This window comes from Hypanus sabinus, chromosome 28, assembly GCF_030144855.1.
Source record: "Hypanus sabinus isolate sHypSab1 chromosome 28, sHypSab1.hap1, whole genome shotgun sequence".
NCBI classification, from domain to species: Eukaryota; Metazoa; Chordata; class Chondrichthyes; order Myliobatiformes; family Dasyatidae; genus Hypanus; species Hypanus sabinus.
Window position 1 is genome coordinate 22,529,979 of NC_082733.1, and position 26,332 is coordinate 22,556,310.

Sequence of the window (26,332 nt, forward strand, 5' to 3'; positions counted from 1 at the left end):
TCTCTTACATAGTTTTCAAGTTATTTTTCTCCACACACTGTGTGTGTGCATGCTGTATCAGTAACAGCAGATCCTAGAGATTCTATCATCAAAATATTTGCTTCAGATGTCTCTGCATTAGAAAGTGATTCCTTCATAAACAATGTGATATGGCACTCTCCTACACCTTCAGATTTTTTTATTTTCTTCAGTTAGCCTAACTTGTCCAGTTCTGTGCATTTTCTTGCCTCATGCTAAATACTTTGACATTCAGCACATTTTGATCTCCTACCATACTTGTTTATTGGATTTGTGACAGGTAATGGTACCATTGTCTTGTCATTCTGGGATCTACGCTTGCTATATTTTTGCATGGCCGACTCCTGCACCTAATTTCTATGTTTCTGTGTTTCTACTCAGTGAATTAAGCCGTTTCCTGACTCAAGCTAATTCTGTCTCAGTAGCCTTTTCTCCAAAAATCCTCTTCAGTGCTGATTTCATAGATGCAAATGTAAGTTCTGTATATGCAGTTAATGCTAACAGTTGTCCTTTATGTCTTGACATGCCATATCCAACAAATTAAAAGCTAATACAGCGTCAGGAAGTTCCAATTTGTATTTATGCATGCAACCGTACTTTTGTTCAAAATCAATAATATAATCAGCTATATTATTAGAATAATCTCTGTAAATGTTGTCAAATTCTGCATACACCTCATACATCCAATCCTTTACTTTCTTAGAAAAAAAGAGTCAAAACATATTTATTAGCATATTCATACTATCACCTTTGTTCAATTCTTCCACCAAAATTCCCATTACCGTTTCTCTTGCTCTTCCTGAAAGCGAAAACACAACAGTAAGACTCAGTAATCGCAAAATATACTGCAGATACTGTGGTCAAATCAAGACGTACAAACAAGCTGGATGAACTCAGCAGGTCAGGCAGCATCCATTGACTGCTCATTTCAACGGATGCTGCCCGACCTGCTGAGTTCATCCAGCTTGTCAACAGTAAGACTTGCTTCTTCTCCAGTTCCATAACACAAGTCGATATTCCAATTTCATTTTTTCCAGCTTTAGCAAGGCTTACGCTCGCCAAATGCCAGCCAGATCTGAACATTGGAAACCATCCTCTGCTACCACTGATAATGCCCAAACAACAAAGCCATGTTTTATTTTGTTTAAACAACTTTAGTTTCAACATTTCAGTTCATACATGAGGGCTGCCACCTTTTCATCCCACAACTCACCCATTTATTCCAGGTGTGCACAACCGTAACAGGGAAAGTCTGCATGCATAGTAAATACTTACATAGTCCAAATGAACAGAACTCAACAACTGGACATGATTATTGCTTGACACTTCTCTCAGATAAATGGTACTTGCCACATCAAAACGCAGATCAAAATGTTAATTGTATTTTTCTGCATTCTGACACGGCTGGTTTCAAATGCTAAGGATTTCAAGTCAAGTCACTTTTTATTGTCATCTCGACCATAACTGCTGGTACAGCAAACAGTAAAAACGAGACAATGTTTTTCAGGACCAAGGTGCTATACAAAACAGTACAAAAAGTACACTAAACTACGTAAAAACAACACAGAAAAAACTACACTAGACTACAGACCTACCGAGGCCTGCATAAAGTGCACAAAACAGTGCAGGCATTACAATAAATAATAAACAAGGCAATAGGCACAGTAGAGGGCGGTAAGTCGGTGTCAGTCCAGACTCTGGGTATTGAGGAGTCTGATGGTATGGGGGAAGAAACTGTTACACAGTCTGATCATGAGAGCCTGAATGCTTCGGTGCCTTTTCCCAGATGACAGGAGGGAGAAGAGATTGTATGAGGGTACATGGGGTCCTTCATAATGCTGTTTGCTTTGCGGATGCAGCGTGTAGTGTAAATGTCTGTAATGGGTGGAAGAGAGACCCCGATGATCTTCTCAGCTGACCTCACTATCTGCTGCAGGGTCTTGCGATCCTAGAGGGTGTAATTTCTGAACCAGGCAGTGATGCAGCTGCTCAGGATGCTCTCAATACAACCCCTGTAGAATGTGATGAGAAAGGGGGGTGGGAGATAGACTTTCCTCAGCCTTTGCAAATAGTAGAGATGCTGCTGGGCTTTCTTTGCTATGGAGCTGTTGAGAGACCAGGTGATATTCTCCACCAGGTGAACACCAAGAAATTTGGTGCTCTTAACATTCTCTACCAAGGAGCCATCGATGTTCAGCAGAGAGTGGTCACTCAGTGCGCTCCTGAAGTCAACAACCATCTCTTTTGTTTTGTTCACATTCAAAGATAGGTTGTTGGCTCTGCACCAGTTCGTAGGCCGCTGCACCTCCTCTCTGTATGCTGATTTGTCGTTCTTGCTGATGAGACCCACCACGGTTGTGTCATCAGCGAACTTGATGATGTGGTTCGAGCTGTGTTTTGCAGCACAGTCGTGGGTTAGAAGAGTGAACAGCAGTGGACTGAGCACACAGCCCTGGGGGGCTCACGTGCTCAGTGTGATGGTGTTGGAGATGCTGCTTCCAATCTGGACTAACTGAGGTCTCCTAGTCAGGAAGTCTAGTATCCAGTTGCAGAGGGAGGTGTTAAGGCCCAGTAGGCTCAGCTTTCCAATCAGTTTCTGAGGAATTATTGTGTTGAATGCTGAACTGAAGTCTATGAACAACACTCGAACATACGTGTCTCTCTTGTCCAGGAGGGTGAGGGCCAGGTGGAGGGTGATGGCAATGGCATTGTCTGTTGAATGATTGGGACAGTATGCCAACTGCAAGGGGTCCAGTGAGGGGGGCAGCAGAGTCTTGATGTGCCTCATGACGAGCCTCTCGAAACACTTCATGATGATGGATGTGAGTGCAACGGGATGGTAGTCATTGAGGCAGGACACTGAAGACTTCTTCAGTATGGGGATGATGGTGGCAGCCTTGAAACACATTGGAACGACAGCGCTGTGCAGGGAGATGTTGAAGATGTCACTGAGAACATCCGCTAGTTGGTCTGCACATCCTCCAAGCACTCTGCCAGGAATATTGTCTGGTCCAGCAGCCTTCTGTGGAATGGAATTAAACATAGTACAATCACCACTCCTGACTTTATGATGAAAATATTTGAAGCAATTGAAGATGGATGGGTCTATGACACTCTCCTGAGGAACTCTTGCAGTGTTAGCCTGGGGCTGGGATGACTCATCATCAAGGACCACAGCTATCTGCAAGGTACAACCATTCCTAGCTTAAATAAATTGAGGTTCAAGTTAAGTTTAAATTCAATTGCGATTCAACCATACATATGAATGCAGTCAAAGGAAACAGTATTGCTCTGGGGTCAAGGTGCAAAACACAGTACTAACAGTACACAGCACATTGCACATATAGTTATGATATTAGAAAAACATACTGTCACAAAAAATATATATAGTTTAATTTCCTGAGTGGCATGGCCTGTAGATTGATGGCACGTAGGATGTTGTCCTGGTCCAGTTCATTTTCTACTGAGCGAACACTAGAGAGCAGCACCAAGTGAACACCAGAGGGCAGCACTGATGGAAGGGGCCAGCATGCCACAGAGGCCCCTGTTCTTTCTCACCACCTCCGGCATCTCCTCTCTTGGGCAGTAGCACAGGTGACACCACATCACAAAGACACGTTTGGCGCAGCAATTGAGACAAAGCAGACCCCCAGCCATTGGTCTCACCAATGACCAGACTTGCAGCATTCTTTATTGTCAATGTCCAACAAGGGTCTTGCCATCACAATAAAAACATCCAAGACAATAATTTGCAACACTTGTTGGACTGATCACCACCTCCACACAACAATCCAGACGACAACATGGTACGCAACAGGTCTAGCTCCATCACAATCAAACATCCTGCTGATGGGAAAGACCTGTATTACTTGATGTTCATAATATCCAGAAGTCTTGCAATCAATCAGGAGATGTAGATGGCAAACAATTACACCTTTGGTTGGACCCAGAGGGGCGTTTGCAACTGTGCCCACTGCCTCCTTAGCAGAAATCAACACTGGCTGGAACTCAATCTCTTAATGTGCATTATCTATTCGTACTTGGTACTTCACAGTGCTGGTTTGACATCAGTTTCCATCATTTGCTAAGGATTGAGGAAAGTTCAAATAACAAGAGTCAATTTGTCCTGTCTTCTGTGGACCGAGCATGACAGGAAGTTTGGAAGGGTGTGTATTCCTTATGCTGTTTAGGTTAGTCCTAATGAAAGGACACAGCTCTTAACAGCATTCCTAATATGTTCTCTCCATTTTGAGTTGTCATGGCTCTTCAATTCCCATAAATCACTGGAATTGTTACATTTTTTCAAGGAGGCCTCGAATACATTCTTGAATCAGTTCCTCTGTAACTTGGTACTGCTTTCTAATGACAGGGTTGAGAGTAAAGTGTCCATTTCAAGCTTCCTGTGTCAGGCATGTAAATTTCATGGCTTGTCCAATATTGAGTGTCCTTTGAACCTTGATGCAAAGGATATTGACCTGGAAGAGGTCAGGAACATTGGATTGTTTTCCAGCTAATGAATTTGAAGGATTTACAGAGTAAGTATTGGTGGGTGGGATCTCTCCAGTACTTTGAAGGACCGTATTATTCTTCAGAGTGCAAATTGCCAAATGAAACCTTTCCCAAGGCTTTCAATAAGTCAGCAACATTAAACACCCAAATGAAAGTTTCTCAGGTTTTAATCCACAGTAGACTGCATTTCTTTTTCTCATAAGGCTTTAATTAGGACTGAAGAGTGAAGGACAGATGGTGAAGGGAAGGAAAATTGGAGGAGGATAAGGGGGAAAAGAGAGGTTAGGTAGAAGTAAGGAGAAGGGCATGTGGCAAAGTGAAAGAGGGAGAGAGCATGAGTAAGAGTTATAAGTCAGTAGCGTGCAGAAAAGTGCCAAAGGACTTTCAGGAACAGGGGGAATTAAGGGATTTGATAAGAGCAGTTAAAGATGAGGTTGTGGTTAAGAAAAGCTGTGCTTAAATCCACATTTATGGGTATGCAGTGTGTGCAAACAGACCAACCGGTGCAAATACATGTGCCCACTCATCTGTGGGCATCCATGTCCTCTGGTCGTTTTGGAGCCTTTCACCGGTGGAATAGGACTTTCTCCATCAATCCCATGTGGATTATATTATGCCACATCTATCCAGTGTTATGAAAGGTAACATAAAACAATTCTATCCCTCAACGTGAAAATTTGGACTTGAGGTGCTTGTAGCATTATCATTTTTTAAAATTTATTGAAGATACAATAGAGAAATGAGTCCTTCCAGTCCAACAAGCCCACTCTGCCCATGCACCTCTTTGGAATGTGGGGGGAAAATCAGAGCATTCAGAGGAAACCCATGTGGTCACAAGGAAAAAGTACAAACTCCTTTCAGAAAGTGGTGGAAATGAACCAGAGTTGCTAGTGGTATAATAACATTATGTTAATTGCTATGCTACTGTGTCACCCCAATCACTAAGTATAAAAGGACCAAACCACGGGAAATGGTGAGGGTATTGGTTTATTGTTGTCATGTACCAAGATACAGTAAAAAGCTTTGGATTTGCATTCCATCTGGGCATCACATGAAACATAATTACATTAAGGTAGTAAAAATAAATAGAATATAGAAAATAGTGTTACAGAGAAAGGGCATTGCATGAGGTCAGGAGGAGGTTTACTAAGAGATCAAGAGTTCAAAAGTTCTTCCTTTATTGTACGAAGGACCTTAAAAGATCTGATAACAGCAGGGTAGAAACTGTCCTTGACCGTGGTGCTATAAGGGCTAATTGATAAGTTTGTGACCTAGGGTAGAAGGAGTCAATTTTAGAAAACCTAGCACATTTATTTTTCAACATAGTCCCCTCCTATATTTACACACTTAGTCCAGCAGTCATGGAGCATACAGATCTTGGACCTCCAGAAAGGGTCCACAGCAGGGGTGATTGATAAGTTTGTGGCCTAAGGTAGAAGGAGATGAGTTATATAGCTCCCATTACATGCACATGTAGTTCAACTCTTTGAGTGATTATGCAGAAAGTTTGAAGTTAATAACGCATTGTGGTGATTGATAAGTTCGTGACCCATGGTAGAAGAAGATGAGTTATTAACTTCATACTTACTACTTAAACACTCAGAGTTGTCCTGCTTGTGCATGTAATGAGAGGTGTATAATACATCTCCTTCTATCTTAAGCCATGAACTTATCAATCACCACTTGTATATAATTAGAAACTTTTCTAGCTTTCTGCCTGACAGGAGGGAAGAGAAAATGACCGGAGTGGGAAGAATTCTTGATTATCAAAGTTCAAAATTTATTATCAAAGTGCCGATATGTTACCACATACTGTCCTGAGATTGATTTTCTTGCAGCCATTTACAAGGAGAAAATAGAATTTGTGAAATTCTATTCACTTTGCATCTATACGTGAACAAAGACTGACGAACAACTAATGTGCAACAGAAAACAAACTATGGAAGAGGGTGAACCTTCACAAGATGTCAGGCCTTGATGGTGTACCATCAACCTTTGCCAACCAACTGCCAGGAGTGCTCAAGAACATCTTCAATCTCTCAGTGCTGCAGTCAGAGGTTCCTCACTGCTTCAAAAGAGCAACAATCATACCATTACCCAAGAAGAGCAGGGTGAGCTATCTCAATGTCTATCGTCCATTTGCACTCACATTTACTGTAATGAAGTGCTTTGAGAGATGGTCACGGCCAGAATGAACTCCCGCCTAAGCAAGACCCTGCACCCACTGCAATTTTGCCTATTACTACAATAGGTCTAGGGTGGATGCAATCTCACTGGCTCTCCACTCAGTCTGGTCAATAGTAGTACCTATATCAGGCTGCTGTTTACTGACTACAGCTCTGCATTCGACACAATCATACCCTCAGTTCTAATCAAGAAGCTCCCAAATCTGGGCCTGTGTAGCTCCCTCTGCAACTGGATCTTTGACTTCCTCACTGGGAGTTTACAATTTATGTGGAACAAAAATAGCATCTTCTTGCTGATAATCAACACTGGCACCCTTCAAGATGTGTGCTTAACCCACTACTCTACTGTCTCTATACCTATGATTGTGCGGCTAGGCACAGCTCAAACACCATCTATAAATTTGCCAATGACACAACTATTGTTGGCAGAATTTCAGATGGTGACAAGGAAGCATACAGGCATGAGATAGTTCAGCTGTTTGAGTGGTGTCACAACAACAACCTTGCACACAACGTCAGTAAGACAATGGAATCGATTGTGGACTTTAGGAAGGGAAAATTCAGAGAATACACGCCAGTTCTCAGCAAGCAGTGAAAAGGATGAGCAGTTGCAAGTTCCTGGGTGTTAACATCTCTGATGGTCTATCCTTGGTCCAATATAATGATGCAATTACAAAGAAGGCACAAAAGCAGCTACATTTCTTTAGGAGTTTCAGGAGAACTTGTATGTCACGAAACACACTCACAAATTTCTATGGCTGTACCACGGAGAACATTCTAACTGTCTTATTGTCTGAAATGGAGCATTCTTATTGTCTGAAATGGAGGGACCACTGCAAAGGATTGGAAAAAGCTGCAGGAAGGTGTAAACTCAGCCACCTCCATTCTGGACACTAGCCTCTCCAGCTATAAGGTGATGCATCAAAAAGGCAGCACCCATCATTATGGATCCCCATCACACAGGTCATGCCACTTTCTCATTGCTACCATCAAGAGGTACAGGAATCAGAAGCTACATACTCAATGATTCAGCAACAGCTTCTTCCGATCTGCCATCAGATTTCTGAATGGATAATGAACCCATGAACCACCTCACTATTATTTTCTCCCAAGTTGCACTACTTATTCAATTTTAAATATATACTCATTCTAATTTATAGCTTCATATCATTATATATTGCCATGTATGGCCACTGCAAAACAAATTTCACAACATGCTGCCATATTAAACCCAATTCTGAAATGCTCAGAACATGAGTTGGAATGAGTCCTTGAAAATTAATCTGTCGCTTGCAGAATCAATTCAGAGTTGTGGTGAATGAATTTCAACTGGTGTGAGACCAAGGCTTCTTTACTTCCTGCCTGATGGTATTAGCAAGAAGATGGTATTGCCTGAATTTGAGATGACGGAAGCTGCTTTCTCATGGCAACTCTCCATGTAAATCGCAGGGAGAGCTTTGCTTGTGATGGACTGCGTTGTGTCCAACACTTTTGGCAGCCTTGTCCGTTCTAGGCTGTGATGCACTTTGCATCTATAGAAGTCTGTCAAGAGTTTTCAGCGACATGCCGAATCTACACAAACATCCAACAAAAACAGAGTTGCTGATGGACCTTCTTTGTAATGACACTTGTGTGCTGCCTCCAGGAGAGATCTTCTGAAATGTCAATTAATTTAAAGGTCGAATATGGTAACGTATATAATTTCATTATACGTATTTCAAATTACTTTGAACAAATCAAGTCGTGATGAATCCGGATAGGATGCTTTCTATGGAACATGTTTTGGCTTTGACTGCAGAATTATCCTAAGCGAAGTGGAAGTACGAAAACACTAAGGAAAAATTCCCCTCCAAGCTCTGCAACTCTGAGGAATGGACTTTCTACAATGGGCTCACCCGAATATGATCCGGCAGATGCAGATAAACACAATCCAAGGTAAAATTCATTGACTCATCTGGTTGTACCTCCAAGTTGGATCAGACACGCAGGAGCAGCAGCTGCAGCTTCGCAAATATGGAAACAAGCGAGATAGCTGCACCGCCCCATCCCGGTTGCCATGGCAACAATGAGCCCGCTGACGCTGTTTATGCCGAGGACAAGAAGAGCCCCGTGCACAGCCGATCTTCTTTTCCTATTGGCCGGGAGCTCTACCGACGTGTTTCTTGATGGCCAATAGAAATGCTGTACACGTGCAAGTCCCCGTCGCTGATTGGTGATCATGCTCCGATCAGCTGGACAGCGCCGAAAAGCGAGTGGCCCCTCCGTTCAATCTAACCCGTAAGACGTCCACCAATTGACTGGCAGCTATTAGATCCAATTGGAAGAAGAATAATCTTCAGCCCCTCCTGTAGGGGCGGGTGATTGACCAGTGCATCCAATGGTGTTGAAGGGGCGGTGAAGTATCAGGGTAGGGTGTGCAGTGGCATGGTGCTGAACGCTTGCTCATACTGGAATTCCCTCGGCATTTTCCAGCTGCGGGGCTTTACTTTCTTCCGAAGGGCCGCGGCGCAAAAGGAGAAGCCGATTTCGATGATTTATGTTAGGGCGAGCTGGTGGAAATTTGTGGCGCCGTCTTTGCATAAACAAGGGGCTTTAACTTGACGTCGCCTGGCCGCTGGAAGCCCCCTAAGCGCGATGGGGGTGAAGGTGAGAACCTTCGGTATCGTCTTCGACAGCGAGGAGCTGAGCAGCTACTCGAGCGGCGACCAGGTAGCGGGCCAAGTGCTGCTAGAGGCGAGCGAGGAGCTCGCCGTGTCTGCCCTGCGGCTGGAGGCGAAGGGCTGCGCTCGGGTCCACTGGAGCGATAACCCGGCAGCGCCGAGCGCCCCCGCGGTGCCCCGCTACCGGGACGAGGTGGTGTACCTGCACCAGCAGCAGATCCTGCGCCAGGCCCCAGGTAAAGCAGGTGTCTCTAGTGGGGAAGGGGGTGGTAGCTCTTTCCGTCCTTCCAGATTGACGCTCCCATGGGACCAGTGTAGCCTAGGAATCTTGACGATTTATTGAGTCTTGAAGGCAGTTACTTGGCAAGTAACATTGGTGCTATAAAAGTACAAGGCAGTAATTATCTTGGGATTCTAAAACTCCTTCCCTAACCACCACTGTAAGCCTCTGTGTCACCTGGTGAAACCTTTACTATGTTAAACCATTCCTGGTGAATCAATACTTCGGAGAACGTAGATTAGCTGGCGAGATTTTTGTGACTATTCTCTTCCCCAGTTGTTGCATCTGATAAACCTGTATAACTTCACTAATAGAAGCATTCATTTCGAGATCACTGCGCTAAAGTACTAATTGTACTAAATTTCCCATTTCCCAGCAACCACTGCAGTCGTTTGTTCTGCACAAAGGGTGCTCAAAGTGTCTTAACGTTGATACAGTATTTTCCTGTTAAGTTCAACTGGAGTGAGTTGATCTGTTGTTATGAATGCCAATGGCACATTGTGTCATTTGACTTGGTCTTTAGCTTTCAATGTACAAGTTCAGGAGATCAGTAATGCAATTCCTAAGGTACCTGTAAAATTTTTAGAAGCAGCAGAAAAACTTGCTACAAAGACAAACGTGATTGGGAAAACTAAATGTAGGTACTTGAAATTTGATATAAAAGCAGGAAATATTCAGCAGGTCAGGCAGTGTCAGTAATGAAAGGAACAGTTTATGTTTCAAAACAAGATGTTTTCATCAGAATTGACTAGTTCTGAATAAGCTGGAAAGCCAGTTATCTGAAGATGTTAAATTTATTGAGTCTTGAAGGTAGTAGCATGCCACTTTAGACTCTGGGAAGGGTTTTCCTCAAACTTCTCGGTGAATGTGGAAGTTCAAGAAGCCAAGGCAGAGAACAGATAAAAATGGGGACATTTGAGATTAACCTTCTCGATAGGTCGTCTAATGTGAACTTGATTTTTAAAGAATTCAACTAAATGTCATTGAAAAGCTGGAAGAATGTATTTTGAAATTCACATCCATTCTATTGAGTTACTCTGAAAAGCAATGATAATTTGATGGTGTCCCCTTTACATTGGGCTGGTTTCTCCACTGTAAAGGGGACACCATTATCACAGCAAAGTGCAGTACACCAAGTTGGAATAGTCAAAATCAATAGGGTATCCAGAAATGAGAGGATTAGTTGATGGGAAGGTAAATAAAATAATTGTTTAAAACAATTGACTTTTAAAAGAAAGATTACAAACAAGTGAATTGAAGAAATCTTTGAGCCAACCCACGCCATGATTGGAACTTCATGACTGAATTCTATTCTACTACTTTGCCCATTTCTAATGTTTATACCATTTGCTTCATATCTTGCTATCTCCTGGAAGATGGGGAGGTGTAATCAGGTCCAATGACAACAATTTGCCTTTTACTGTGACAAAAAAAAAATGAAAACTATAAATAAGACCAAGGAATTGCATCTACTAAATGTTCACAAAGAATTTCATCTCACATGTAACATGTAACATGTGCTTCAGTCAAGACAAGTTCTACTTGATGCATCAATCTGGCATTTCAGCTTAATATCTCAGTATATCTATTAGTATCACACACAAAATGCTGGTGAAACACAGCAGGCCATGCAGCATCTATAGGAAGAAGTACAGTCGACATTTCAGGCTGCCTGGCCTGCTGCATTCCAACGGCATTTTGTGTGTGTTGCTTGAATTTCCAGCATCTGCAGATTTCCTCATGTTTGCATGTCTATTAGTATAACATTTCTTTTGGGTTTTTGCAAATGCATTTTTTTTATTGATATGTTGTATAACTATGATCTTTCTCTATAGATGATCAGGGATACTTCATTTTACAACCTGGGAAACATGAATTTCCATTTACGTTTCATCTTCCACAGGGGTAAGTGATCCATTTAAAAATACTATATTATGATTTCAAAAACAAATGGCAAAGATTCTAAGTTGCCTTTTTAATTCTGTGAAACAGGCCATTGGTCACATCCTTCAATGGAAAATATGGCAGCGTTCAGTATTGGGTAACAGCAATACTGGAGCGGCCTTGTGTCTCAGATCAAGTTGTGAAGAGAGAGTTCTCTGTGACAAGTCAAATTGATGTGAATGCACCATATTTCTTGGTAAGTAGATTTGTTTTCTTATTGTATCTTAGAAAACATTATTTAAAGAATTGTCAAGGGAACTTGGTACTCCTGCATTATTTATCTTGCAAGTTAGTTAACCATAATTTCTAAATAATGCAACAGAATGAATAACTTTTTTGCAGTTAATTACTCATCACATTCTAAATATTTGGCTTAATGGTTGTGTATTCAGGTTAAGATTTAATGTAACTATTTAGCAAATGTTACAGTTCTTTGGTGCACAGTATAACAAGATGGCTGTGAAGTATTGTAAATATTGTAATATTGATGCACGTAATAAGTGTCATTGGTTAAAAAAAAATTTGCAGAAACTCCGACTATAAATAGCCAGATTTGCAGGAAATTCTGCTAGGTACAAAATCCAAAGTACATTTAATATCAAAGTATGTATACTATATACAACCTTGTGATTTGTCTCTATACAAGCAGCCACTAAACACAGAAACCCAATAGAACCCATTGAAAAGAAAATGGCAGTCAAACACCCAGTATGTAGAAAAAAAATAACAAATCATGCAAATAATAAAAGTAAGCAAATAACATTCAGAACTGAAGTTCACTTAAGAAAGACCACAGACACAAAGCCAGCAGCCGATTCAAGAGACTGTTAAGTTGCAGGCCGCAGCCTCAGTTGAGCACAGAGATGAGTAAACCCTGCAGAGCAGTGAGCTGAACCAGCCCATTCTTTGCTTCCGGCACCAACACCCTGAACTTTTCAATCTGGCCTGGCGCTTAAGTTGTCCAAACTTGAAGTATTGCCATGCTCTCAGACCCAGGCCCTGCTTCTTCAATACGCTGTTAGCCCAGGCCCTGCCACCATAATTTGGCACATGCTCGACCTTTTCAAATTCGGCCTGGTTCTTAAATCAATCAAATCTCAGGTCTTCCTTCCTCTCGGGCTTGGGCTCTGCCTCGTCTCAGTTCCACATCGTATTATCTTCAAGTCTTCTCCAGCAATAGCCAAGCATTAGCTCATTCCCCGCTCTTGTATCCGGGCCAAGCCACCTTGATTTGTCCCATACATGCCACGCAGTAACCATTTTGCACCTTCAAGATTTCAGTTCACACTATAATAATGCCGGTTGTACAAGTAGTTCAAAAGATCAACTCCAAAATGGAAGTTACAGGCTATTGATTGCAGTGATTGTTTACCAGAAATAGTGTGATTAACAAAGTAGTTAGTAGTTTTCTTTGTTCTGTTTATCATCGGCAAATTGTCTCTGATCTTCATCAGTGCCATCATAAGCCATGAAGTTAAGGAAGCAAAAAGATAAAGCACTCAAATCAATGCTTCTGTTGAGCATCATTTATAGAAAAATTTGGAATTGGTGTTTAAGAAAAAGCTTCAATTTGCACACTTCTTTCATTCACTGCAGTTAATGACGGGTGATTTGAACTGATTCTATGTACCTGAGTTGTCCCATTAAGAGCTTGGTTCATTAGTTTAGCAATTAAGTATTACAGCAATGCTTCAGGTCACCAGAAATGAATGACGTAACCTAGAAATTGTCTGATTTTACAGAATTACTATTTGATTATTTCTAACCAGTTTGTACTAATGTTTTTAGTCTTCAGTGTCAAAGAGTAAAGAGAAGACAATTGGTTGTTGGTTTTTTACTTCTGGACCAATTTCACTAAGTGCCAAAATTGAGCGAAGTGGATTTTGTAATGGTAAGTTAAGTTTCCAAAGAAGAACTTGGAGATTTTGTTAAGTTTCTTTTTCAGTGCTAACTCTGAAACTTTGCCACAGGTGAAGCAATCCCAATATATGCAGAATTTGAAAATTGCTCTTCACGCCTTATAATGCCAAAAGCTGCTATTTTTCAAACCCAAACTTATCTTGCAAATGAGAAAACTAAGACCTTCAGACAAATGATTGCAAATGTCCGTGGAAACCATATTGCATCTGGTAGCACTGAATCGTGGAATGGAAAGACCCTCAAAATTCCACCAGTGAACCCATCTATCTTAGACTGCAGCATCATCAGAGTGGAATACTCTTTAGCTGTAAGTATGTTTATTACATATTAATACTTCAGTTGTTTCTGACGATAGACTTGTGGGAAATTTGTTATTAATATTATTGACAGTTATGAACACAAGTAATTGATACATAAGACTAAAACAGAAAATAATTTAACCTCCTTGAATTTTAAGTTATAACAATAGACTTTGCAAATGTATCCTCACTTTTTGATATTTTTTTATATATATATAGGTCTATGTACACATTCCAGGTTCTAAAAAGTTGATGCTAGAGCTTCCTATAGTAATAGGAACAATTCCATATAATAGCTTTGGAAGTAGAACGCCTAGTGTTTGTGGCTATTTCAGTATGGATATGAGTTGGCTTCAACTCGCCCTACCTGAACAACCTGAAGGTAAATATTCTTCTTCAATTCTGTTGCACATTCAGTGAAACAAACTAATTATTTGAACTACGGTGAAGAATTATAGTTTCAGATGACCACAAAGCAACCCACAGAATTGGAAATCTCATTGGTTTTGTATTTTCTGATATGCTGTAAGTTGCTGTTGGGTGTTCATTAAGGATTCTTTGGCATCCTGCAGAGTGTTGTAGTCAATGAGGCAGAGCAGTAATGAAGAATTCTCACAGATAACACTCACAAAAACAAATCTGCACTGACTTTTATCTAGTTAAGCATTTATAGATGCATGCAAATTAAGGTAGCACGTTGAATATCTCTGCCTTTAATAAAAACATAAATCATTTGAAGGAATACATATCAAATTAATTTTGCTTTGAGTTCTGTAAATTAAGGGTTTTGCACCATTTTTAAAAAAAAAACTATTTTGTATCTCTTGAAGTTGGGAATAACACCAAGTAGGTTATTTTCCAATAGCAAATAACTTGAAGACTTAATATTATTGATAATCCAGAAAAACTGCACATGCTGGACATTTGATATAAAAATAGGTGGGTTAAGTTCATCGGGTCAGGTGGCATCTGTGGAAAGAGAAACTGCGTTAACATTTCAAGTTGAAGACTTCAAGAAAAAGAAAACTGTTTAAGTTTTCGAAAAGATACAGCAACATTAGAATAATTCCACCAGAAGATGCCGGATCTCCAAGTGGCCATCCATTTTAATTCCGCTTCCCATTGCGATATGTCAATCAGTGGCCTCCTCTGCTGGCGTGATGAGGCCAGACAGGCATACTTTATTGATTCTGAGGGAAACTGGGTTTTGTTACAGCCACACCAACCAAGAATAGTGAAGAAATACAGCAATATAAAACTATAAATAATTAAATAATGATGAGTTAATCTGCCAAATCCAGGACCAGATTATTGGCTCAGGGTGTCTGACACTCCGAGGGAGGAGTTGTAAAGTTTGATGGCCACAGGCAGGAATGACTTCCTATGATGCTCAGTGTTACATCTTGGTGGAATGAGTCTCTGGCTGAATGTACTCCTGTGCCTAACCAATACATTATGGAGTGGATGGGAGTCATTGTCCAAGATGGCATGCAACTTGGACAGCATCCTCTTTTCAGACACCACTGTCAGAGAGTCCAGTTCCACCCCAACAACATCACAGGCCTTACAAATGAGTTTGTTGATTATGTTGGTGTCTGCTACCCTCAGCCTGCTGCCCCAGCACACAACAGCAAACATGATAGCACTGGCCACCCCAGACTCGTAGAGCATCCTCAGCATCGTCCGGCAGATGTTAAAGGACCACAGTCTCCTCAGGAAATAGAGACGGCTCTGACCCTTCTTGAAGACCGCCTCGGTGTTCTTTGACCAGTCCAGTTTATTGTCCATTCGTATCCCCAGGTATTTGTAATCCTCCATGTCCACACTGACCCGTTGGATGGAAACAGGGGTCACTGGTGCCTTGGCCCTCCTCAAGTCCACCACCAGCTCCTTAGTCTTTTTCACATTAAGCTGCAGATGATTCTGCACGCACCATGTGACAAAGTTTCCCACCGTAGCCCTGTACTCAGCCTCATCTTCCTTGCTGATGCATCCAACTATGACAGAATCATCAGAAAACTTCTGAAGATGGCAAGACTCTGTGCAGTAGTTGAAGTCCGAGGTGTGGTTGGTGAAGAGAAAGGGAGACAGGACAGTCTCCTGTGGAGCCCCAGTGCTGCTGACCACTCTGTCTGACACACAGTGTTGCAAGCACACGTACTGTAGTCTGCCAGTCAGGTAATCAATAATCCATGACAGCAGGGAAGCATCCATCTGCATCACTGTCAACTTCTCACCCAGCAGAGCAGGGCAGAGGGTGTTGAACGCACTGGAGAAGTAAAAAAAAGACATGACCCTCACAGTGCTCACCGACTTGTCCAGGTGGGCGTAGACACGGTTCAGCAGGTAGACAATGGCATCCTCAACTCCTAGTCGGGACTGATAGGTGAACTAGAGGGGGTCTAAGTGTGGCCTAACCATAGGGTGAAGCTGCTCTAGAACAAGTCTCTGCAGGGTATTCATGATGTGGGAGGTCAATGCCACCAGTCTGTAGTTATTGGAGCCATTGGGGCACGGCGTCTTTGGTACAGGAACGAGGCAGGACGTCTTCCACAGCACAGGAGCCCTCGGGAGACTCATGCTCAGATTGAAGACATGGTGAAGTATTCCACATAGCTGGGGGGCACAGGCTTTGAGCACCCTGGGGCTGACACCATCCGGGCCTACAGCCTTGCTTGGGTGGAGACGTTTCAGCTGTCGAGGCCACACTCAGCTTAGAGGAATAACACCTTGTATTCCATCTGACATGAATATCAATTTCTCAAACTTTGTTAATGCTCGCCCCCTTGGCTATTCCCCATCCCCTTTGTCCTTTCACCTTAACTCCTTGCCTCCCTCTGCTGCTTCTCCCCCCTTTTTTTTTTCCATGGCCTTCTGTCCTCTGGAATTAGATTCCTCCTTCTCCAGCCCTGTATCTCACCAATCAACTTCCAGCTCTTAACTTCACTGTTCCCCCTCCTAGTTTCAACTCCTCTCACCCCACCTTCTAAATCTACTCATCTTTTTTTTTCTCCAGTCCTGCTGAAAGATCTCGGTTTAAAAAAAAGTCGACTGTACTCTTTTCCTTAGATGCTGCCTGGCCTGTTGAGTTCCTCCAGCATTTTGTGTATGTTGCTTGGATTTCCAGCATCTGCAGCTTTTCTCTTGTGTAGGACAACCTACTATTTTCCATATTTTGTATGAAGTTGAGCTCAAGTGAGTTGTAGAGATCATTGCCATTGTGTTAAGGGAAGCAATTAGTGAGAATGCAGTCAAAAGAATGTGAAAAGTTGTTCAGCAGGGTTGTAGGATGTGACTGCAGAGAGTAAACAGTGAGCCATTATCACATAGCTAACAGCAGAAAAGGCCAGATCTAATCTAGAAAGTGAGCTACTGAATTTAGAATTTAGTGTCCAGAATGCTGTCCTGTGTCCAGATGGAAGATGAGATATGCTCAATCTCGCATTTGGGCCTCGTATTATAAAGCGCGGGACACCACCAATAATGGGTCCGATGGGAGTGAAAGTTTGAAATGAAAAGCAATAGCAAACTCATTTGATCTGCTAACTAAGCAGGTGCTTTACAAGGAGTGACCCAATCTGTTAGATTTCTACATGTGCAGCATTTCGGTGTTCATAACATGGGTTGTTTCTGTGTACGACATCGGAAGAATTGCAAATGAATTGCTGCAAACGTTATTTCCAGTTTCATTTTTCACCAATGTTACCTGACCTGAGTGTTTCGGACGTTTTCTGCTTTCACCTTTTCACCAAAGGTTCCTTTTAGTTCATTGGTTTGTGAATTTGATATTGGCCAAAGCTGTGAAATCACAGCTTGATACCCAACCATTTTGGATTGCTAGACTTAACTCTGCATGTATCCAGATTGGAAGTTGTTTTGATCTATAAATGCAGATGCCAGATGTTATGTAATCCTACATTCAAGATTTAATTTTTGAATTAAAATTAATAATTGCTGAATGTAAGCAAAAAGCCTTTTCGTCTATTGTTGACAGAGGCTGATTTATAAAGCTCTCCCTTTCTTTTCTTTACCCGAAAGCTCCACCCAACTATGCTGATGTTGTATCGGAGGAAGACCTTGCCAGACATTTTCCATCTCTTCCACAAGCTGATGGTTTGGAGCATGAATTTGGAAGCTCCACATTTGCTTACATTCAAGAGTTCAGATTTCAGCCACCGCCAATTTATTCAGAGGTTTGAATAAAACTTTTTTTTGATCATGTTTTGGGTCAGTGACTAAATTCTTTTGTGACAAATTAGTTATAATCACTTAATTGTTTCCAAATTACATTGCAGAGGTTTACTATTTCAAAATAATTATTTGTTCTACTTTTAGGTTGATCCTAATCCTACCTTTTCAGAAGAAGTACAGTATGAAGTATTGTTTGAAATTTAAAGGATGTAACATGAGATCACATGGTTAGTTATGAGTGGAAGAATGGATCACTGTGGAGCTGCAGGAGGAACATCTGAAAGGAAGTGAATTATGAACTGAGTTATGAGAAGGTGCAGAAAAATTGGGTGGCAGAGGAATGAGGAAGAATGACAGATATTAATCCTGCACTTGGGAGCTGGAAAAGTGAAATTTTAAACACTCTAAACACGACAGAATAATGGAAACTTAATTTTTGAGTTCTAAACACCCAAATACATTCAATTTCAGACTTGCTATTACAATAGCGGCTAACAGTTGGTGATGATGCAGTCACTAACCAATTACTATATTTGTTTTTCGAAGGAGAAAAGACTGAACAATTGGGGTCTGCTTATCCTCGGGAGAATCAACAACTAATGTTTACGTTTGCATATCTGTGGCCCTTAAAGCACCTACTGTATTTTCTGAGAGCGTATTCTTTAATTATTAAGATTACTGCCAATGTTACTTTAATTGATGAGCAAATGAATAGCTTCAGTAAATAATTGCCATTTCTGTGTTTGTAGTTACCAAAGAAATTTTTTTAAACTGTTTCAGTTACAAATTTACATTCAGTTGATATACTTGGGGTGCATAATCCACTTGTTGCCTTCACAAATGCAGGCCAGCTGAATAAATAATTTCCCAGTTCCAAGTACCATCTGAATACGTGGAGAACATGGGGACGAAGTGGTGGTGCTGTCAATAATATTAAAAGAGATACTTGGACAATTGTATATGCTGATCAATTGTTCAACACTATTAATGTTGGAATACTGGCTGTAATGCCATGATTTTCTTTTTGTGTGAAGGTATTTGCAGGATATTTGTTTTGTTTTGACTGATACTTGCCAGTTGTTGACAAAGTACTTAAATAGGGATTGGTTGCTTTCCAAGACAGTATGTTGAATTTGCATGTAAACTGGATCCCTAAATTAATTGCATGTATTTGTAAGCCATCATTTTTTTTAAAAGAGAAAGACAAGCTGAATCTTGAGCAAAGAGATATGACTTCTGCATGTCTGAAAAGCTTTGCTGTCATTTCTCAGAGTAAAGGACCACAAGTTTGGTTGAGATTTTGGAATGTACACAAGTTACTTTAAAAAGAAAAGCACTTATTTGAGTAGCAATCCTGCATTTAATTTATTTATGAAATACATTACAGTATTTCATGTGGGAGTTTGATGCTAGTAATTATTACTCCCTTTTTCTCCAGCATACTGTTCACTACTATGTAGAATTCCCAATTTGATTTCTAATTCGGAAATTTAATGGTGCAATATTGTTTCTCAGGGTTTTGACTTATGCACTCTTTTTTTTTATTTCTTGTGTTTGTGAGCTTGGGATGACTTTTGTTCTACTTGCTGAAGAATCTTGATGCTTATTCCTGGCGTTACTTCTCAGTTGTTCAGTGCTGTCATTTAATAGCAAAGAAAACTGGATCTTTTTGTTAAATTATGAACCATTCTAGCCAATCAAGAAGTGAGAACTTGGTTATCTTCAATTGTATTTTATTAGCGAAATGAGTTTTATTTGAGTTCATTATGGATTGTGTTTGACAACTAACACTTGGCAAGGTATCTTTAAATTTTTGAACCTTGTGTGAAAATTCTGGATCTAAAGTGAAACTACAAGAATTTTGACTGTGATAAGTATGGAATCTAATGTCTTAAATCCAGTATAAACAATGCACTTGGCTTTTGGAAAATGTCAAAATTTGATTTGAAACTACTTACAAAAGTAAAAACACTATAATTTTAAGCATTATACATGCCCTGTGTAACTTTTTATTTTCATACCTTTTCATTAACTGTGGTGGGGAGTTCGGCAATTATTTGTATCCCTGAAGTGGCCTTGTTTATGTTAAGTCTTGGTTTATCATTAAGGAATCATTTTAAATGGAATGAGAAATAAGCACAGAGGTGTTACTTTGAATGTGAAATTACTCAATAAGCTAAATGTGCTTTATCCTTTGCCGTTATAACTGTGACTTTTTCCATTGTCTTCTTGCAACAAGATGCAAAGAAGTGTATTTTGTACTATTTAAATCAAATGCAACACTTTAATAAATTTTTTTGGAAAACTAGAGCTTGTCACCACTAATTAAATTTATGAACTTCATTCTATGAAATCTGATTACAGGGAATGGAAGCCTCGCCTTCTGTATTTTCTGTGAAAAGCTATCGATAACATTTATTTAATCTTTCATCATTTCAGCTGATTTTAAATGCTGAACCTACTGGTTAGTAGGTTAATTGGTCATTGTAAGTTGTCCTGTGATTAGGCTAATTTTAAATGTAGGGTTGTTGGCAGCACAGCTCGAAGGACCTATTCCATGCTCTATTTCTAAATAAATAAATAAATTGTAGATATCCTGTACATACACAATTCTACTTTACATATGCCTTTCAAAGTCTCTACACTGTTCCTATTGATACATGACAAACAGTGGTTGTTGGTACAAACTGCTCTAATAATGAGTGGTTTAAAAACAAAACTGCTGAGACTGCTGAACCGCCTTACCACTTAATAGGTCAAGCCCCATCTTGCTGACTGTGATGTGAAACTTTGTAAAGAAACGCTGTTGAGCATTTTCAATGGGAGTACAACTTAAGTGTTAAGACCAAGAACCTTTATTGTAATGAGTTGGTTCACGTCAGTATTCCAAGAGCATCTAAAGACAGAAAGAACCAACAGCTGAAATATCCTCCTCTTGTTACCATAGTAAGAGGAGTGGCTCTCTGCATGTACACGATCAGAATAAAGATGATCGCTGTGATTGAGTTGCTCGGTGGCAAGTTAGTTCCCATGATGTAATGCTGAACTGGAAATGCTGGGCTCCATATATCTATTATCTCCCCTTTATTATAATTCCAGTGGTGCACAGTTCAGAATATCTCGCTTCAAATGTCTTGAACTTCATCCACTGTTTCTTAAGTCTTACTAATGAATGTCATGCTTCCTTTTCAGAAGAATCAAAGCTGGGGTTTTACAGTCCAATTAATATAGTCCTGTTGCCTGTGCTAGTGACCAATGTATACAAGAATGGATCACTTTTTTAATACAGCAGTATTTTTTAATTAGTTTCTAAAGTGTTTAATTGGCCTTCCACTATAAGCTGATAGCTAGTTTTTGTTATAAACTACAGTGTTGAATTAAGCCTTTTCCTTGTAATTTCAAAGTCAATTTCCATTTTGTAAGTTATATGTACAAGTGATATGAAAGCTGGTTCTTGCTTCTATTAATAGTTACCGTACTACACCCCCTGGCCCTGGTTCCCAGTCTCTGACAGAAAAGCCACACCAAGCTTCACTCTGTGGCAACCTCCAAGCTGACATTAGGTGGTAATGGCAATACAGCTGAATATTTTAAAAAAAAAACAGATGACAGAACATTGTTTGTTACAGCCTGGCATTTTATTTTCTTGCATTCTTCCGTTGGATACTAGTTGAGTGACAACAGAGCAAGTTACAAGGCAGCTCAAAGAATGACTGCAGTCTTTTCAGGCACTTCTAAAAGCTCCTGGAATCTAACCAAGCTGGCAAGTAACATTTAATAGAATTCAACATTGAGCAAATCATCTAACAGAGTTCTTGGTGATCGTAACACCGGCAGCTCCTATTGAATAGAAGTTTATACAATATATAATGAATTAGCTGATCTGATGTCTTGGCATTGACTGTACTTGTGCTCAAAATCATAAATACTTGAAAGGATTCTCCTCCCTCTATTTTTGTTGGTAATGATTGTGGTAAGAATTTTCCCATGATCAATGTTCTGTTTCCTGGGTGTTTGTATGGTTCCCTCATTCTTAGGCAGTCCATCAGACATAAAACACTGTCACAGGAAATCCTGGAGAACTACTCACTGGTTTCTGACACCAGTATGGACTCTTATCACTGGTCCCTGATTTCAATGATCCCTTGGGTGACTTGTGGGAGGGAATTGCTAGTCATGTGGCCAGAGGTTGCCTGAGCAAGAATATCCAGGCCTTGTGCTTGCAGAGAAACTTCTCTGCCACAGTTGTCCTCATCCTCCTTATCCTGTACTAGCTTGGTGATATATCATAAGTAGTCCTCATTCTCTTTGTTGGCCTTCCTCACACACGGGCTGTTTACTCCTGGCAGACCAGCTGAGTGTCACCACAATGTCAATACATAGTGTAACCACGGCAGCAGTGCCATGCTGAATATGAGATTCTGTTAGCCCCAAGGTGCACTAATGTACATATCTGTATGGGCCGGAGACTTCATAGTTGTCTCTTTAGCCATCTGGAACCTGGCTAATGGGTGGAAACAACTTGTGTGAGGAAGCCAACGAGGAGCCTGAGGACTTTTGTCTATAAGATAACCAGTTTGAACAGAACAAGCAGAACGACTCTGGCATGTTGGTTTCTCTGGGTTCCCTGGCTCAACATGAGAGAAAGGTAACCTCTACCCATAATAGAGATTTCTTTACAGAGGAAGAATCTTGTCATCACCCATCTCTGTACGGAATCCAACCTTTATGTCAAACTTATCCCACTGCTGTCCTGCACATGAAGCTCTCCACACTCCTTTTCCATGCACCATTACACTATACCAATAAACAACAAACTGGTTCAAGTTGAGGCATTATCTTCCCTCTCACTTTCCAGGTCTAACTGCAATGTTTATAATCCATCAAAGAATTAAGCCCTGTTCCTAACATTTATATGACCTAACCAGTTACCTTATAAAGACAACAATAAAATGTTATAACAGGTTTTCAACATACAGGTAGAATAAAAATAAAAGAAACTCGACAGTTCAATGCTGCTTCCACCTTGTAGAGATGTTTTAACAGTCTAGTTCTATATTACTGTGTCCTTTATTTGTAACTACTGTCTAGCCTCTAAAATAGTGATTATTTTCCATTCAACATGCCAAGTCAAGGAGCAGATTTGCTGTAGAACACAGCAAATGCTACAAAACACAGCCTGGGAGGAAATAGTCAAAGGGAACTGCTGACTGTTGGCAAAATATTCAGCAAAAATAATGTTTAACTTATGGCAAAACAAAGTTCACCTCCCAACCTGCTGTACTGAACTCAATGTGTCAGTGCTGAGATTAAGATGAAATTAAGTCCTGAGTATCTGCTTCTAAAAACTGCAAGGTTTTCTTCTCAACTTCTGCTAAATGGTGATGTCGAAAGTTACAAGTCGTCACATAGCTAACCAGATTCGGTGCCTGTTCTGATCCCCAGCAAGCTTTTGAAGACAGTGAAGATCAGAAAACAGAAGCACTCGCCAAACTTTTCACAATGCTGAAAAGCTCAAACTTTATTCCCACAAAATATCTTTGTTGTGTTGAAGGTTGAAATCATTCTTAAAGCGGACAGTTCATATTCCTGTGGCAGGCAAAGAGGACAAATTTATACAAGCAAAAGGGAAGATTATGCTAATCAATTTTCACATGTGTGATTGTTGCAGGACAAACTTTGACAGCTTGCAAGGGAAATGTGGACACCGTTGATCAATTGTTTAAGCAGGGAGAGATGTATATGAAATTGTATGTTAAAGTTAATATTTGAAGTCTCCACATGCTGAGTTCATACAGTTTGCACTATTTCAATTCCTATAATTTGTAATTTCATGCACTATCACCTTTGTGAGAGCTGGAGAGAAATCAGAAGCATGAGTAAAGCCACCCATAGGGTTTCTGGCACCTGCTCATGACTGACAGCTCATGTCTGACCTTGAGAAAGAATTAAAATTCCTCCGGCGCATTGTCAAGACCAGCTTGAGACCAGACATCCTCCTGGTCTAAGTCAGCAAAATGCTCCATCCTGTCGGAGCTGACAATGCCGTAGGAGGAGCATCTGGAGAAGCCCACGCGAGGAAGCTTGTCCGATACGAGGGACTGGTCAGCGACTGTCGGAGGCGGGGATGGAAGGCAAAATGCAGGCCTGCTGAAGTGGGCTGTCGGGGCTTTGCTGGAGAGTCTCTTCACAGAAGAGCCCTCAGTGCATTGGGCTCCACTGGCACAAGGCCGCAGAGAGTCATCAGCAAAATCGCGGAGGAAGTCCCGAGATTCCTCTGGATGAAGACAGCACGTGCATGGGGATCAGCAGCACATGCTACCTGATCAACCATGGCTGGGTCGCTGGGTGTTTCGGGTCTTTCTGACGTTGATGCATCATAGATGTTGGTGCGTGGCCAGGTGGTTAATGCATTTGTCTAGTGATATGAAGGTCGCTAGTTCGATCCTTGGTTCAGGCTGCGTGGGTGTCCTTGAGCAAGGTACTTAACCACACATTGCTCTGCGATCACACCTGTGCCAAGCTGTATGGGTTCTAATGTCCTTCCCTTGGACAACATCGGTGGCATGGAGAGGGGAGACTTGCAGCTTAGGCAACTGTCGGTCTTCATAAAGGAAAAACCCTGCCCAGGCTTGCACACTAGAAACTTTCCAAGGCGCAAATCCATGGGCTATCGAGACTAACGGAAGCCTACACTACATATTACATCATTGATGATGTGTTCAGAGCATCGTGAGATGTAGTCTTTGTAAAAAAAAGTTATAATTTATGTTGTTTGTACTGCAACATTGTTATTAATGTACTCTTCATTCTTTTTGAGGAAGAATTTGGCCAATAGATGTATCATCAAATACCTGAAAATTACTTTATACTAGCTTTCATTACTCAGTGTTTCCAAAGCAAGCTATCACAATGAACTAGTAATTTTACGTCCTGTCCTTTGAACTGATGTTGTAGCAAATAAGACGGCACTACTCTGAGTCAGATCCCCTTTGCAATCACTTGGGATACCTTTCACAATGTTTCTAGTTGTTTATTATTTCGGCAGAAGCTTTTGCCAAAATCCATCACGATTAAGAAACCAGTAGACAGAGGCATCACGGTAGCATGGTGGCCAGTGCAATACTGTTACAGCTCAGGGCATCTGAGTTTGGAGTTCATTTCTGGCTTGTTCTGTAAGCAAATTTGTACTTTTCCTCCCATGGTGCATGGGTTTTCTCCAGGTGCTCTCACTTTCACCCACAGTCCAAAGACATACCAGTTAGTAGATTATTTGGTCATTGTAAATTGGCCCGTGATTAGGCTAGGGTTAAATTGGTGGGTTGCTGGGTGATACAGCTCAAAAAGCAGGAAGGGCCTATCTCTAAATATTTTTTTATTAAAAATATTGGTTGCAAAGACCGTTTCTGGCTCAGAATATACATGGATTTCCTGTACCTAATAAAGTGGCCACTGAGTGTATGTTCATGGTCTTCTGCTGCTGTAGCCCATCCACTTCAAGGTTCAACATATTGTACATTCAGAGAATCTCTTCTGCACATCACTATTGTAATGTGTGGTTACTTCAATTAGTATCACCTCCTGTCAGCACGAACCAGTCTGTCCATTCTCCTCTGACCCCTCTCACTTTAACAAAGCATTTTTGCCCACATAACTGCCATTCGCTGGATGTTTTTTAGTTTGTTTATCATACCATTCTATAGCGCATGAAAATCTCAGAAGATCAGCATTTTCTGAGATACTCAAACCACTCTGTCTGGCACCAATAATCATTCCACAGACAGTGTCACTTAGGTCCCATTTTTTCCTCATTTCACAGTTTTGTCTGAACAATAAATAAGCCTTTTGATCATGTCTGCATGCTTGTTCGCATTGTGTTGCTGCTACGTGACTGCCTGATTAGATACGTGCATTTACGAGCAGATGTACAGATGGATCTAATAAAGTGGTCACGATGTGTAGCTCTAAATGGCAGAAGTGTGGAGTAGTTGAAAGGTCATGCCTTGCATTGTAATTTGACCTTTCTTGTTTAAACACAATTACTGACTCATAATAACAATCATACTTCTATTAGTATTGTCATTCTGGCTTTGTATTCCCTGCAGGAGGAAATATAGGACTGAAGGTGGCCGAATCAGTACATTGAAAAATAGAATGCATGCATCTCAATGACTGAGAAATAAATACTTTTCATCCTATATAATAGACTAATGCAAACAGGGGCCAATGTCCATTGTTGTTGGGGAAGGGTGGACACAGCATAAACATCTCTCAATTCCTGGAGTCTAGGTTCTATCCTAGTCCTGAGTGCTGTCTAGACAGAGT

The 26,332-nt window shown here is 40.9% G+C and overlaps 2 protein-coding genes across 2 annotated transcripts; one reads left to right on the forward strand and one right to left on the reverse strand.

The window, feature by feature from the left end:
- Window positions 1–1,287: 1,287 nt before the first annotated feature.
- LOC132382480 (uncharacterized) lies at window positions 1,288–8,758 on the reverse strand. Its single transcript, XM_059952702.1, has 2 exons — window positions 8,609–8,758; window positions 1,288–3,040 (listed from the first exon to the last, which is right to left on the reverse strand). The coding sequence occupies exons 1-2, from the start codon at window positions 8,657–8,659 to the stop codon at window positions 2,480–2,482; spliced, it is 612 nt and encodes a 203-aa protein (XP_059808685.1). The 5' UTR covers window positions 8,660–8,758; the 3' UTR covers window positions 1,288–2,479.
- Window positions 8,759–9,109: 351 nt separating this feature from the next.
- Window positions 9,110–20,317, forward strand: LOC132382479 (arrestin domain-containing protein 4-like). Its single transcript, XM_059952701.1, has 8 exons — window positions 9,110–9,609; window positions 11,489–11,558; window positions 11,646–11,793; window positions 13,386–13,488; window positions 13,568–13,824; window positions 14,036–14,198; window positions 17,855–18,009; window positions 18,152–20,317. Exons 1-8 carry the CDS (start codon window positions 9,348–9,350, stop codon window positions 18,209–18,211), a joined length of 1,218 nt encoding a protein of 405 aa, XP_059808684.1. The 5' UTR covers window positions 9,110–9,347; the 3' UTR covers window positions 18,212–20,317.
- The last annotated feature ends 6,015 nt before the right edge of the window (window positions 20,318–26,332 follow it).